General features: G+C 38.1%; 1 protein-coding gene across 1 annotated transcript; it reads right to left on the reverse strand.

Moving 5' to 3' along the window:
• Window positions 1–1,078: 1,078 nt before the first annotated feature.
• kcnk1b (potassium channel, subfamily K, member 1b) lies at window positions 1,079–15,096 on the reverse strand. The gene is made up of 3 exons (XM_080036641.1): window positions 14,615–15,096; window positions 9,378–9,773; window positions 1,079–3,877 (listed from the first exon to the last, which is right to left on the reverse strand). The coding sequence occupies exons 1-3, from the start codon at window positions 14,967–14,969 to the stop codon at window positions 3,621–3,623; spliced, it is 1,008 nt and encodes a 335-aa protein (XP_079892767.1). The 5' UTR covers window positions 14,970–15,096; the 3' UTR covers window positions 1,079–3,620.
• Between the last annotated feature and the right edge of the window lie 1,312 nt (window positions 15,097–16,408).

The following is a 16,408-nucleotide window of genomic DNA, read 5'->3' on the forward strand; positions in this document are numbered from 1 at the left end:
GATTTGTACTGTATCACACTTGTTTTCCATTACTGCACGCCCACAGGTCACAACATATACTTCCAATGAATACATCCCCCACTCATCTTTTATTCAGACATGCTTATCTTGATAACACGGATGTCGGCTCAGTGGTTACGCAGTGAGAGGTGCCTCCTGCATGTCAGACGGGATCACACTTCTGTTCAATAAGAAGTAGAGCTGTTGAATAAAACAAAGGTGTCCCATTTATTTTAGCACCCTAAACATACCCTATTAAATCCACTCTCCTCACAGACATGGAGGATGAACTTAGAGGTTCAGATGAATGACTGACTGAGGAATGAAAACACCTTAACTCACTGTGTTGTTGCCTATTTGACAGATATTGTACAGCAATACCAAAGCCCGTAAAATATACAACGCACATTCTAGAGCTGTGTTGTTTTTCGCGGATTCTCATCATAAATCAGTGTCTTTCAACACCTAGCGATGTCCTCTCTTTTTTTATCAAGTGCTGCATATAATACGTCTGATGTGCAAATGATTGCTTCTTATGCTCAAATAAGGAAGCATTTCTTCTTTGTCACTGGCTGGAATATGTTTGTGCCTCTTGTTGACCGTCAACTTCAATTACTGCTCCTCTGTGATGGAGACAAAGATTTGCCAAGCACCTCAGTCCACAGACTCCATGTTGTATTCAAAGATGAAATGAACGATTCAAATTGTCTATTCAAGTACCAATAATTTAAACGTCACTTTATAGATGCTAGCCTATACCCTACAGATAATCACATTCATTTCCATTTGTTTTTGCGCCTTTCTCTTATTCGCCAAGTGGTATTATGTGACCTGGCAATTGTCCACAACTCCCACCCTTACATGTACTAATTTAAAACAAACTTGAATGGTAAACACACATACACACACATGTAGCTGTAGGCAGGGAGGGAGCTGACAGAGCACAATACCCATGACCTCCTATAGTGGATAGCTCTGGATAATACAGTAAGACAAAATTTGGAAATAAATAAAAAAGACATGTAATAACAAAACCAACATTTTATTGAAGACACACTGATATATTACAGTTCATGGATTCACTTCTTAAGCTGAAATTAATTGTACAGTACATAAAACCTTGCTGCTCAATGGCAATGCTGTATTACAATATGGCTATTGTAACAATATAATACTCAACGGTTCATGTTAATTAAATTGTTCACCACAACAACTGAAGACATATGTACAGAAACTGATTGCAGAAGTATAAGCATAAATAATGTCAGTGTGCTTCCATTTTTTATCCTTCACACAACGTTTACTGAATAAGAACTACTGTACCTGACAGCTCTCACCTTCAAGACAAAACAAGTAAATACTGTGTGTGTGTGTGTGTGTGTGTGTGTGTGTGTGTGTGTGTGTGTGTGTGTGTGTGTGTGTGTGTGTGTGTGTGTGTGTGTGTGTGTGTGTGTGTGTGTGTGTGTGTGTGTGTGTGTGTGTGTGTGTGTGTGTGTGTGTGTCAGTCAGTCACGACACAGGACCATAAGGCTAAAGCGTCCAAGCCTCGACATCATCCATTGAATGCATATGCAAAACAGTTTACTAGCCTAGATCTTACAGTAAATGAGAAACCCAGGCGGGGCAAAATTCAAGTTCTCCTTTTTTCTCTCAGCAGACAAAATGAACAGTATCACTGTTTCACAGGTTGGACACATGAAGGCATAGACTGGTGGTAAAAAAAAATGAATCTGATCTATAAAATACATCAGTGAGTAACACGGACTAAGCTTATTCCTGCAAGCTTTCATGACGCTTTGCCACAGCTCATCCGCTTCAAAGACATTGGTCCCTACTAAACTAACAGAGCCAGCAAGGAATACCCCTGCACTCCGCTCCAGCTTTCAATCTCCTTTTAGCAAACAGCATAAAAAAGCATTACAAAAATGTCATAAAAGACAGCGACTGCGTCTGGAATGCAGTGATGTAGATGAGGTCAGAACTTAGGCTCCTTACGTAGAATGAGGCCAAGCTTACATTTATAACAAACGCATGTTGTCCTGCACTAAAAAGTATACATGATAAATAAGTTTGCATTACAGTGGTGTGCTTAACTGTAGGTGTGGCAGTCTATTTGTGCCAGAATGTGAAGAGGACGGATAAAAGGCATGAAATGAGTTCTTCTGTCGCAAACATTTTTCCACCAGATACAAATATTATTTTCTAAATACACAGAGGAGTGCAATGCCAATGTTGTACAAATTTGAAAGTGCATATCGACTGGTTCTAATTCCAGTTTCCAGGAAAGTAATCCTCAGTTAATGAGCAGATTAAAAACTGATTTGGTAGGTAAAGAGAACTGGGGCGTTTCACTTGCACTACTGCTGCTTGAGTATTAAAACCATTTCTAGTAGAGAAATATTTATTTGATTGCTAACAAAATGTTGTAATCCTTTGTTAATACAGTAAAGGAGTTTGTCTTGAACATCTCCAGTCTTGCTCAGATCCTCTACGATAAAAGTAAAGTATTCAATGAAAAATATATCCTGTTTTTACGGATCAAATCTTTGGGACAATGTTCCCTTTTTCTTTCAGCAAAATCCTAAACAGCTTTTTTTTTCTCTGTACCAGTACATGTGCAAACTGAGCTCTTTATCAGTGAAATGCAACAGGCCGACCAGCCCATTGTGATTCCCTTTTGAAGAAAGACTAACCTCACTTCCCTTTTTTACAGTCCAGCACACACTAAGCCATTCATAAAAATCAATAAGTTATAGTGCATATCAATCATCACGCATGGACAACTATTAAAATAGCACTGCAACACACATCTGCAGACAAATGTTTTCCCTCACAATACAATGGGACAATGCAGAGTGCAACATAAATAATAAACGCATCTACAAAGATGAGCCAAATATGCTACAAAACAACTACATTATTATATGTAGCGTACATCGTTTCTTCTTGACTGTTTCTTAAACAACTGTTGTTGCTTTTCAAACATATACCACTGTTTCAGGATACATTCTTCTGAGCTTCTTCATAAAATTCATTTTCTACTCTGAACCCAAAAGATTAAATGAATAACTTGAGATGGTTTTATGCTTTGGCTCCAATTTGACTCATCTTGAATAGATGTGTTTATTATAGGTGGCACTATTCTGTACATCTCAAAACATTTACCTGATTATTAACATTCAGCATATGTGTCAAGCATTTCTATTCATAAAATACACATACGTACTATTTTGTGTTCAGCTAGATTCAAGAGACCATTAACTACAGTATGTTCCTAAATATGCAATAAATAATACAGCTCTTAAAGAAGCGTTGCTCCTGTCAGTCATAAATACAGTTGAAGGCTTTTCAAAACCACTGATTTTGTCTTTATAGTCACAGTTATAATTTGAATTCACTCCCTTTTTAATGTGCATGCATTTAATCTCTGCCGCAAAGCACTATATTGTCAGTTTGGTGGTTTCGCTAAAGGAGATTGTTAGCTTGATCCGAATAACCTCTTCTAGTTTTACTACTAAGATTTGCAGAATGCCTAAAGCTGAGACCTATGATCTAACTCGGTCTATCTACTTATAGTCTTGCGTGCGCTACCCCAAAGATTAAATATTTTCATCCTTCATTTACTGAATCATGGGGTCATCGTTGGGAGAGAGCCCAGTGGGGACACTGACAAAGGCCTGGGTCTTGTCTTCATGGTAGGCAGAGGCTCTTTTGGACACAGTAGTGAAGGACAGGTGGTCGTGCTCCAGAATGGCGAGGCGGTCCTGGGGCTTCTCCTTCTTCAGGTAGAACATCTTCCTCAGCTGCTTCAGCTGCTGCAGCTCGCAGAAGGTCTCCAGCACCACCAGCATAACTATCAGACCCAAGATCAGGTAGACTGATTGGACAAACAAGACAGGGAAGGAAAGGAAAGGGGATTACATTGATTTATATGACAAAGCACAATTTGTAGGCTACTTCTTAACTCTTATCTTATCTTTTTTTACAGCTGCTGATGAATGTTTCCTGTTGTATTCATACAGTACCGCCAATTTAACAATTTTTTCCATCTCTGTATGTGTTCTTCAGAAAAACACATGTAATGCATTTCTTAATTGTTGTGTCCCAGAACCTGCTGTTTATATGCACTGACACAAGGGGGCAGTGGTTAGCTACCATGCTAACAATAACAGTGCAAGTTCTTTGTTTCAACGAGATAGGGGGAAAAACACAGAGAAACAAACAACGCTGAAAATCCCCTGTAAATGTAAATAAGTAGCCTACCAGCTGTACAGTCTTTCACTGATTTGCGCTAGGCTGATACGCACCATCTGTGGCATCCTCTAACATGAAAAACACCGGAAAATCCCCAGAAACAAAAGGTGTTTCTAAAATGTATCAACCAACTACTGTGTTAGTAGCATTATTACCAAATTAGGAATAGGTCTCATGAGCATGTTGTGTAGTGAATGAATTAGAACATGTTTAAAATAAATTTTAAATCCCCATTTCCTGGTATTTGCAGGAAGTGACATGTATTACTGGATTACTGCATATTTCCATTCAAGTTACAGTCTTTCATTTAGAATAATGGCAGAACTTATTGCATGTATTATCACACAGAACAGTGCTACACCTTGAATGCAAATCACAAAATCAGTGGCCGCTTAAAAAAAACACATCAGCAAATTACCAACACAATAGTTTCCTTATTTGTGGCAAACTCTGGTGTCTTTAGCTCTTCTGTTTTATCAGCTTCTCAGTGTTAGTATAGATAGTGCGGTTATGTCACTTCCGATTTGGAGGTGTAATGATTCACAGAGGAAGCCGTACAAATGTGTCTGGTGTTAGTAGTGCTAGCAAACATACTCTGTCACACAGCCTCCTCTACTCCTACGGGCTGACACATGGCGCCTGCTGAATGACGTCCCTACCACGCACACACATGCAGGTGACAGTTCACTTGGAGTAGCGTTCAACATTCATACGCGCCCACAGCTTGACAAGAATGCATCAGTTTAAACAAAAATTCGACTTTAAAAAAATAAAAAATGATTCCAGTCACCATCAGCCCTGCCCCTGACAGTGCTGCTGCTAACAGCACGCTGCACAAATCAGCCAGAAAATGCAATCGATGTCTTGCCATACTCCTTAAGGCATTGGCTTAATTGTGTTACCCTGCACAGCACTGTGTCGCCTGTCCTGACAGATTAATAGGCCATGAAAACACACAGGGAAGGGCAGAAGGGGTGTCAAACTTGTGCTTTGTCAGCAGCATGCAGCAGCTCAATAATATCCAAAGTGTGCGAAGGCTATTCAATATCATACTGAGCCCTTTTTTATGAGCTCTGTATTGTTTAGAAGTTTGCAGTGAAAAAGTATTCAGCCTAATATATATACTGTATACTACATATGATGACACACATTTGTAAACTCTAATGTTAATAGAAAGAGTATTGTTGATCAGTTACCGCTTGTTGTAGGCTGACAGGGTTTCTGTTTTCTAAATCAACAGCGATGATTCCAGCTGTATCTCTCAGGGACAGTAAACTATACTTTACATGTCTTATAATAACCCATAGCTGTTTTGTTTGGATTATTCTTATATCAGAGTGCAATAACTGATTTGTGGTTTGAATGTGAGTCCAGCTGTGATAAAGCCACTAGCACCTAGATATTTCAAGCTGAGTTGAATATAATCCTTAATTTGATTCACAATTAAAATTGCTCTTATAAGAGCTAAGTATATCGAGAAAAATCGACCCAGTTGATTATGTCACACCAAGGAAGGTCAAAGTTCATCATCGTTAAACCAGCTATATCAGTAAATCATTGTCTATTCATTTTTGAATAAATTGAGACCATCACTTTACTACATGTTACACTGTGTAGCATGATGTAATATATAAATATATAGGGTTTTCAGGGTGTTTTTTTGTTTAATTTGCTGAATTGCTTTATGGTTCAAAAGGCCTAATAAAGTAAGTGAGTGTTGTTCTTGCTGTGCAAACAAAGCAATGAGTAATAACGGACAGAAGAGGCAATAAACACTTTAAAAAATGAATTATTAAATCAAAATTGGGAACCATTATATAAAGAAGAAAATATTGATAAAGGTTATGAAATATTCTTGGGGATATTTAAATTGTTGTATGATAAATATTGCCCAATAAAAGAAATTAAAATTAAATTAAAATATTCAGATAGTCCATGGATAACTAAGGGATTACAAAATGCCTGCAAAAAGAAAAATACACTATATAAAGAGTTTATAAAGCTTAGAACCAAAGATGCTGAACATAAATATAAGAAATATAAAAATAAACTAACTAACATTATGAGAATTAGTAAGAAAGAATATTATAGAAAATTAATAGATAATAATAAAAACAATATTAAAGGTCTATGGAAGATACTGAATAATGTTATTGGAAACGGTTCTAGACAAGTTAATTATCCGCATGAGTTTATTGAAAATGATATGACTATTGATAATATGGATGATGCAGTAAATGGCTTCAACCAATATTTTGTAAATGTTGGACCAATACTGGCTGAAAAAATACCTGTTCCTGTGAGATCTGATGACAGGATTAATGATTTCATAGACATTAATCCAAAATCAATGTTTCTAACAGCAGTGGAAGAGAGTGAAATTATAGAGATTGTCAATAAATGCAAAAATAAAACTTCTACTGACTATAGTGACATTGATATGAGAATAGTCAAAGAGGTAATTCACGGAATTTCGAAGCCATTAACGCACGTCTGTAATTTATCATTTAAAACTGGTGAATTCCCAAGAAAAATGAAAATTGCAAAAGTCATACCGCTGTACAAAACTGGAGACAAACACCACTTCACAAACTACAGGCCTATTTCACTGCTTCCTCAATTCTCAAAAATCTTAGAAAAAGTATTTGCTGCTAGACTTAATAAATTCATCAATAAACACAATTTACTAACTGACAGCCAATACGGATTCAGACCCAACCGATCTACTTCATTAGCAGTCATTGAGCTAATTGAAAAGATTACAAATTCCCTGGACCAAAAGAAATATGCAGCTGGTGTTTTTATTGATCTCAAAAAAGCATTTGATACCATAAATCATGATATATTAATTAATAAATTAGAACGGTATGGTATCAGGGGGGTTGTATTAAACTGGCTGAGGAGCTATCTACAGAACAGGCAACAGTTTGTGAAGATGGGTGAATACGTGTCAGCTTGTTTGGACATTGCTTGTGGGGTCCCCCAGGGGTCAGTGTTAGGGCCAATTCTTTTTATTCTCTACATAAATGACATATGTAAAACATCAAATATTTTACAATTTGTGTTATTTGCAGATGACACAAATATTTTTTGTACGGGAGAGGACTTGCAGCAGCTTCTGGAGTCAATTACATCTGAAATGAGCAAATTAAAAAGGTGGTTTGACAATAATAAATTATCATTGAATTTAAGCAAAACAAAAATCATGTTGTTTGGAAATTGTAATTTAAATAGTGATATAAATGTCAAGATAGATGGTGTTAATATTGAAAGAGTGTATGTAAATAAATTCTTGGGTGTGACAATAGACCACAAGCTATGCTGGAAACCTCACATAAATCATGTTAAATCTAAACTGTCACGAAGCATCTCAGTCCTGGGTAAAGCAAAGCATATATTGGATCACAAATCATTGCATATTCTTTACTGCTCAATGATCTTACCTTATTTAATTTACTGTGTGGAGGTCTGGGGGACCACTTACAAAAGCTCACTGCAACCACTAGTCACACTTCAAAAACGAGCCATAAGAATAATCAATAAAGCTGGATATTATGATCACACCAACCTCCTCTTTTTACATTCCCGTATCATAAAGTTCAATGACCTGGTTGAATATCAAGTTGCACAAATCATGTTCAAAGCTAGAAACAAACTGCTACCAGGTAACATTCAAAAACTTTTTTTTGACAGAGAGGGTGGTTATAATTTGAGGGAACAATTAAACTTTAAGACACTGGCTGCACGCATGACTTTAAAATGTCATTGCATTTCAATTGGTGGTGTGAAACTGTGGAATGGTATGAGCACGGAGTTAAAGCAATGTCCAAACATGATTCAGTTCAAAAAAAAATTCAAAGCAATGATTTTTAACAGGTACAGGGATGAGGGAGAGATTTAAGACGGAAAGTATATGTATGTGTGGATATGGATATGTGAGTTGTACAAATATGGAGATATGGACGTATGAATTGTGTTGATGCATATGGTGGATGTATTTTTGTATGGATGTATGTAGTGGATATTTCATTTCATTTATCGTTTGACTTTTGTTTATCCTCAGGAGACCAATTGAGGGGTGTCCCTCATTTGCAATGGCGTCGAGTATATATGGATATATGGATTGTATAAATATAAAAAAAAATATATATATATATAAAAAAATATTATAAAGTTATTGAGCTGTGGAAAAGGGGTAGGATTAAATAAGTTTATACTTCTTCCTACTCCTTTTCAGGCATATCAATTCAATGTTATGTTTATTTTTTGTTTATTTTGTTTATTTTTATTTGTGAAATCATTTGAACATATTCTTTGTGTTGTGTTTTCATGCTTTTAGTTTTTCATTTTTTTTTTGATATGTCTGAAATAAAGTTTAATCAATCAATCAATCAATCAATATCCTCTTTGCAACAGGAAGCTATACACAGTTTATGGAACTGTGTGCCGCTGTGTGGCAATCGTCTCATCAATAGTTTTGGCAACAGTTATTGGATCAAAGTTTCAGATTTAATTTGACAATGGTGGATGCTGTTTACAATGCTCCACATATACCATTATAAACACGTAAATAAATAATATATATAAAATTAAATATAAAATAATAAGGAAATTGCTCCAAATTAGGGTTGGGCAGTACTTACTTACTTACTGCCCTTTATGCCTAGTGGCATGTTGGGCAGTATCCATTGTTTAATAACTTTATACCTTCCCCAAATTATACCCCGGTATACGGTGATACCTTTTGGTATAGGCTTCCTATTGCTACATTTTACAAGATGACATTGAACCAATCACTATGACGTTACCCCCGCCAAATACAGATTTTAACAGATAGCACTTGAACACATCACAATCTACGTTCCAAACAAGGGAAAAGAACGCATGTAATTTACTTGTAAGGTATTTTAAGCTGCATTCTTATAATAACATGCACACTATCTTCAAACACAGGCATTGGTGCTGCTGCTGGACATGGACACACTCGCACCAGACATTACACACCACCAAAACATTTTATGACGGTATCCACGGTAATTGCTATTTTTTAATACACCGCTATACGGTAATACCTTAATACCTCCCAACCCTACTCCAAAATACATATTACGAGCAGCACTCACCAGTGATGCCCACTTTGTAGATCTCTCTGAACTTCTGATTGCTGGCCTCTCCGGGGACGTAGTCTCCCAGGCCGATGGTGCTGAGGGAGATGAAACAGAAGTAGAAGGACTCCAGGAAGTTCCAGTTGTCCTCCAGCGCAGAGAAGATGGCGGCGGGGATGAGGAAGAAGCAGGACACGGCCACGACGGCGAGCAGAGTGGCATGAACGATGGCCACCAGCGGCTTGGATATGCCCCAGCGCGTGTGGATGTAGGTGATGGGCCGGCGCGTGCTGAAGACCATGATCCTTTGCACCACGGCGGTGAGGAAGAGGAGGGTGAAGGGGATGCCGATCATAGAGTAGATGATGCAGAAGGCCTTCCCGCCGTCCGACAGCGGTGCGGTGTGACCGTATCCTGGAAGGAAGCAGACAATGTTTTAATATTGATGGAGCCGGTTTCTATTAAAAGCAACAACAACAAAAGTATTCATTTTGAAAACAAGCTCTGCTTCATTTTATTGTGATGTTCACTTTTTGGAAACTAAATCATTTCCTGGGGAGATTTTCAACATGGCAGACATCTGTAGACTGCGTATGAAACATTACGTAATAACACACACACACACACACACACTTGATTATTTTAAAACAAATGATCAGTGTCTGTAGTTTTATAAGCACATGCGTCTATCTGACTGGATGGCCGAAAAAGCTTTTGTCGTGTCAATGTGTGAAAGATTGCATTGTACTGCTTTAGAAACTAACATAGGACTGAGAAGTGGACCTACCGAGAGTGTCAAAAATAACATGGCTCACTACAAAGAGTGCGGGAATGAGGAAATAGCACCAGGTGTGCTTGTGACAATTTACTCTCAGTTTCTGCTTACTGCCACTTCTGCTCATAATGATTCCTGCTTCCTGTTTCCTCTAGTGAGAATGAAACAGGTAAATTCCCCCATTGTAACTGGTATTTGTTTTGTGTAACTATTCTGTCGGTCATCACTGCTGAAGAACAAAGGTACAAGGAAATATCCAACAGCAGGTGTTTTTAGCAGGAAAAAAAGAGAAAAAATAACTAAACTAATTCCTATAGTATCATTGTGATTAATAAAAGCAAAAAATATTGGAAATAACTATCCCATAGAGTGGGATCCCTATCTAGTCTAGATGTCTGTCAAGTCTGTTTGGCCATACACATTGTTTTGTTGAGACATACACAATAAAAGCTGTCTGCTGTGTACATTGTATCTGCACAATCGGTATGTTGAAATTTCACAGATAACTGCTGCAATATACTCAAGAGCTCAGACTAAAGTTCCCCGAGACAAGCGTCAAGACTGACAAGCATCTGCAAGGCTTGTTATTTTGAGCGATGCTAGATAGCGTGATAGGACTGATTCCAAAGCATGGTCTTGTGCTAAACAGCCCAAATAGTACAGGCATTTTGTGAGAAAATATGGGTGGACCTCTCAAAAATTGCAACAGAAACCATTTGAACTGTTTTTGACTCATGAATATGTAATTTATAACATACTAAAAGTCTTAAGGAATCCAAGTGGTGGAAAGTTATTTTCTAAGGGGTTTCTTAACCATACCTTTATGTCAATTTTCGGCTTCCTAAAGTACTGTTTTATGGTAGAGGGGGTATGTGCAAAATTGTTAACCTTTTCAGAAAAGCTTGAAACTTAGTACACTTATACAGTTTGGGGCTCTGAACATTTTCAGATATTAAGCCATTGCAAAATTGAATCATGGTTGCCATGGAGACCATTTTACTTTCCGCCATAGCCTAATTATGCATTTTTCATCATAACTCCTGAACCAAACACAATACCACATAACTAGTGATGTCTAACACTATGTTTTCATGGTCAGGGATTACTATGATACCACATACAACATCAGAAACAGTTAAGGTCAATAGTTAAGGGTGAATCCAATGTTAATTTGTATTTATTTATACATTCTTTTCTGATATCCACACAAATCGTTCATTACTGTCCATCAACCGACAACTTTGTTTAACAAGAGATATGGTACAATGCATGTGCAAATAAATGATTAACTATGAAGTCATAATATTAATTTGATTTAATTTTCTTGCCATAAATGTATTAAATGTTTTCAAGATAACAATGTCAAGTTATTTTTGGGTAATTTTTGCCTTTATTAGTTAGAGAGAGAGATCAGAACCATATGATCCGACAGCAGACCTGGAACTCATATGGAAAACTGCCATCCTGTTTGTCTCACAAAGGCCAGCATGGTCTAGTATGATGCAATTTGCACAGCATGGCAATCACCCGGGGTAAACATCCTTTGTGTTTACCCCATTGGTTGATATGAGACGTAGTGACCTTACATGCATCTACTCCGCATGTAAGTTCATATGTGAACATGCCCACTGCCACAATTCCACCCCAATCATCAAATTTGATCAACCACTGGTGGAAGGCATTTTCTTATGAAAGCAGCTGAGCCAGAGGTTAGTGACTTGGGGGCTTCCACACTGATATTAGTTGTTGGGGTCCATTGGGCATGTTATGGTTGATGCTGGGAAGAGGAAGTGATAATGATTTTCTATGCAGCCGTTGTGCACATTATGACAGGGAAGATGTTTGGATGGGATTTGCATTGAAAGAGTCCTTAATTGCCTGATTCTGCCTGATGCACTTGTTGTAACTCCCCATTAGCTGCAAGGAGATCCAAAATACTATGATGAAGAGATGTCATCAGCAGATGATACCTGCTGGAGATCGTTTATAAAACTCTGGTGTCAATTAAGTTGCTGCAATATATGCAAAGCTGATAGACGATGTCTGCAGAGAAGGCTTGCCATTCTGATGTGATTCTCAGAATAAGATGACTTCTCAAATGCAAAACTGAATCCTTAAAATCCATTGGTAGACATATTTTGCAAGTTTCTGAGAATTGGGAACTTCACCTTGAAACAATATCAGAAATGCTTCCTTTCATGGCAGTATCAGGGCATAATCTCTACACAAAATCAGCTCACATCTACAGTATGTGCAGACAGGGCCGCCCATAAGGGGTAGAAAGTGTGAAAGCTTTCTGACTTTCTGAAAGTATTTGACTATAACTTCTAAAGGCTTTGACATAAGTCTTCAGGTTGACACGGCCAGCCAGGTCTGACCAGTTTTTCAGAAACCTGGCCAATTGACCAACCACCCGAGTGATACCACAATGAAGCTGACGAGAAGCATCATCCTGTTTTAATCATTGTAACCACCAAGATCCTGCTTTCTGTATTGTTTCTAAAAATAAAAAATAAAAATAGACCTTAAAAAGTTCTTAATGCAAAGAAAGATACAAGGCACAAAGAAGTTGGAAATAACTGAAGGAACAGATTTGTGTTCAAAGATTAAGAACTTTTTTGTAATGATTTCAGTAATGTTTTCAGTAATTTTGCAGTGATGAGAGCAGAATGAACTAAGCCTAAATGTTGCAACCAAATATAGGCCAACTTTATAGTTTTGAATGGTAGGTTGGTTTGGTTATTCAAGTAGAGAACCGCCTTTTTTCTTTTTTGTGTGAAGAATTTGTTGTTGATGTTAATTTTTAAGCGTTATTTATTTCAACAATACCACCAAAATATTTCAAATGATTTATTGTCATGTGCAGAAATACAAAAGAGTGCAATATTTGGTGCAGTCAATTAGTGGAAATGTATCTTATACCAGAAACTAGTAGCATAGAAAACGTGCAAATTGTGAAAAAACTTTTAGATTGCTTTAGTGGATACTAAAGAAGAACAATGTCTCTGTGTGAACTGATTATTTTGTAGAGATCTGCTGATCTGTTAAACAATTGTGTGAGTGGGTATTCAAAATAAATTGGTAGGTATGCTGGGCTAAGTCAGAAATGTACGTGCTACTATTGTAAAATAATAAGCTCTTGCTCCCCCAACTGTCCCTGCAAATCCCTGGTTGATAAGATAGTTATTCTCTCTACAAATACATGTATGTGTTTTTTTAAGATATTTGTTGGGCATTGTTATGCTTTATTGATAGTGTAGAGAGACAGAGGTGAAATGGGGCAGAGAGGGGAGTGACATGCAGAGAACGACCGCGGGCGGGAATCGAACCCGGATCTGCTGCTGGGCCCGGCCCGGGGGGGACGCCCTACCAACTGAGCTAAGGGCGCCCAACCTTAACTGTTTCTGATGTTGTATGTGGTATCATAGTAATCCCTGACCATGAAAACATAGTGTTAGACATCACTAGTTATGTGGTATTGTGTTTGGTTCAGGAGTTATGATGAAAAATGCATAATTAGGATATGGCGGAAAGTAAAATGGTCGCCATGGCAACCATGATTCGATTTTGCAATGGCTTAATATCTGAAAATGTTCAGAGCCCCAAACTGTATAAGTGTACCAAGTTTCAAGCTTTTCTGAAAAGGTTAACAATTTTGCACATATCCCCTCTACCATAAAACAGTACTTTAGGAAGCTGAAAATTGACATAAAGGTATGGTTAAGAAACCCCTTAGAAAATAACTTTCCACCACTTGGATTCCTTAAGACTTTCAGTATGTTATTTATTACATATTCATGAGTCAAAAACAGTTGGAATGGTTTCTGTTGCAATTTTTGAGAGGTCAGGTTATATAATGCCTGGACTAAAATACCTTAAGGGAAAATATACAAATCCACACACATGTCTGAATTGTGTGTGCTTCTGTCCCAGACACTGGCCTTCAGTCTGATTTTTTGTATAGTACAGCATATACAATTTTGTGTACTATACTGCAGGGCTGTTTGCTTAACAGTAGCTTAATGTTATCAAATGCACTGTGCCAACTTAAATAAAATAATTACAAACAGCTTTTGCTTCTGAACCTACATAACCAGAGATGGTTTGATTGACATCAATATAATGTTGGGATAGTTGCTAATGTAATAGGCTACATGTCAAAGTGATGAAAGAAGGGACATTAAAAAAACGCTTTTGGTAGGCTTACCCAATAATTATCACATGCTGTGTGATACATTTCAGTATCCACTGTCTCCATAGTTACATAGGCTATAGGTTTGTGAGACCTAGTAGTGGTTCATTCACCCTGCAAATCTGACACCATGGTAGTTGTTGTTGTTTATTTTTTTAATGCTGAAATAGAAAAGGTCAAAAACAGGAGCCCACTTCAGACTGGTTGAAAATGCTTCGCACCTGGTTTGCTGCAGTATCACTCTGCCTAACAGTAGGCTACATTGTCCAGCCTGAGACCAGCACTCACCTGTGGTGGACAGCACGGTGCTCGCGAAGAACAGCGCGGAGGTGAAGTCCCAGTTCCAGTTAGCTGAGGCGTTGTTGAGGATGGATACCCCATAGTTGCTGGCCTCCAGGGCTTTCTTTAAAAAGCGCTCGAGACGCTCCTCAGACAGACAGTCATTCTCCTGAAGGAACTGTTTCTTAATGGCCCTCAGCTCCTGGCGCAGGAGGTCCTCGTAAGGCAGCTCGACCGAAGAAAATACGACGGCGCCGAATACGAGAAAGAGGATATACCCGAGGACTAGAAATGCAAAATACCACGTCGATTTGTGACTCTGTATCAACCGCACACACGAATTACTGGCTAAAGACTGGAGCATTTTTGAGAAGGTAGCCTAATATCCCCTCGCTGTAACGTTACAGGTTTCAATGAACACAATAACAAAACAACGTTATTAATTGAATCGCTTCACGTGTTGTAGCCTATTTCCGAAATATGTCCTACACAGAGTGATGTTGCTAGAGACAAAGCTGCTCTTCCCCCTCAGCGAGACCTTCTGTGGCTTGAGGCTTTCAGGTGCAGTCGGAAATCATACGATGAGAAGAAAAATGTTTTGACTGGAGAAGCAGAGATCGTCCGTCTCTGATAGATAGGCTGGATATATTGCGTTATTCTCCTTTTTCTCTGCCGTTAGGCTACACTATCCTGATAGGACATGAATTCTAAAACAATAGTAGGCCTATACGACAACTACATTTATATTAATCTACGATTTTGATATTATTTCGGGAAAAACATCAAGTCCAAGGCAAGGGACCTGAGGGTTGTAGTTGTGGTATTTCCGAGCTTTAAACGACACATGAAGGCGGCAGGTGATGTGGCGGCGACAAAGGCCGTGTGTGACGTAGGAACTTCCCTTTCTCGCCTTTCAGGTAGGCTAGCCTAGACTTTCGGATTCTATTATTAACAATCTTAAAACGTCAGAGAGCTATTTGCACTCTGTCCCCGCCTATTATTATGTTACCAATGAATGTGATTAGGGCGGATGAAATGCTATGAAGCCATTTGGGGCGTGTGGCTCCTTGAAGATCTGGTCCGTCAGGCTTCAGATTAACCAAAGACCCAGTAGGCTAGCCTATAAGACTACACCTTGATACACAATTAATTTAATGAGCCCTGGGCCAAATGAGGTTCGTTTGTAATGTTTCCATTATCATATGCAGTCGTGTTAACTGTTTTGTTCATGTTAATCCACTTCTTAAAATGTGAGGCCTAGAAGTTCAATTAGGCGTATTATTAAACCTAACTATTGTTTAAGAGACATAGACCAGTGATTAAACCAGCACATATTGCTGTATTTTGCTTCTTAGGCCTGTATCTCCTATAGCTGAAATACTAGGCTACTTAAATGTACACCAGCGAGTCATAGGTGATAGACCTAGTAGATTGAGATAGGTCTACATATTTATCTTAAAGAAATATCAAAATAAACAAATAGGCCTGTATTATCAGCAGGTTATTATCTCTGATCATTAAAGGCATACTATTTAATTCTGGAGAATGTTGGTTGACAAATCACTTTTTCTCAAAATCAGTGAATAACCTAGGCTATCTAAAATCTGGTGTTAATAGAGCCTATGGCTATGTAAACTGGTAGGCCTAAAACAAAGGGACTGGGCCTGCTTTGTTTACATTACCTTTGTGTACCAGTTTACAGAGCCTAGGCTGTGTATTCCTACAGGATTTGTTTTCAGCGCACACACAGTACAGACAGGTAGCAGATTGTGAGGAGATATTCACTGATATGGACAAAAAGTG

This window comes from Ammodytes marinus (genome assembly GCF_949987685.1).
Source record: "Ammodytes marinus genome assembly, chromosome: 11".
NCBI classification, from domain to species: Eukaryota; Metazoa; Chordata; class Actinopteri; order Uranoscopiformes; family Ammodytidae; genus Ammodytes; species Ammodytes marinus.

Excerpts from the sequence above, each read along its gene's own strand:
- kcnk1b (XM_080036641.1), bottom strand. The coding sequence starts at position 14,969 with ATGCTCCAGTCTTTAGCCAGTAATTCGTGTGTGCGGTTGATACAGAGT. Across the intron at positions 9,774-14,614 it reads CACCGTGCTGTCCACCACAG|GATACGGTCACACCGCACCG; the intron begins GTGAGTGCTGGT and ends GCTTCCTTCCAG. Across the intron at positions 3,878-9,377 it reads CTACAAAGTGGGCATCACTG|TCTACCTGATCTTGGGTCTG; the intron begins GTGAGTGCTGCT and ends TTGTCCAATCAG.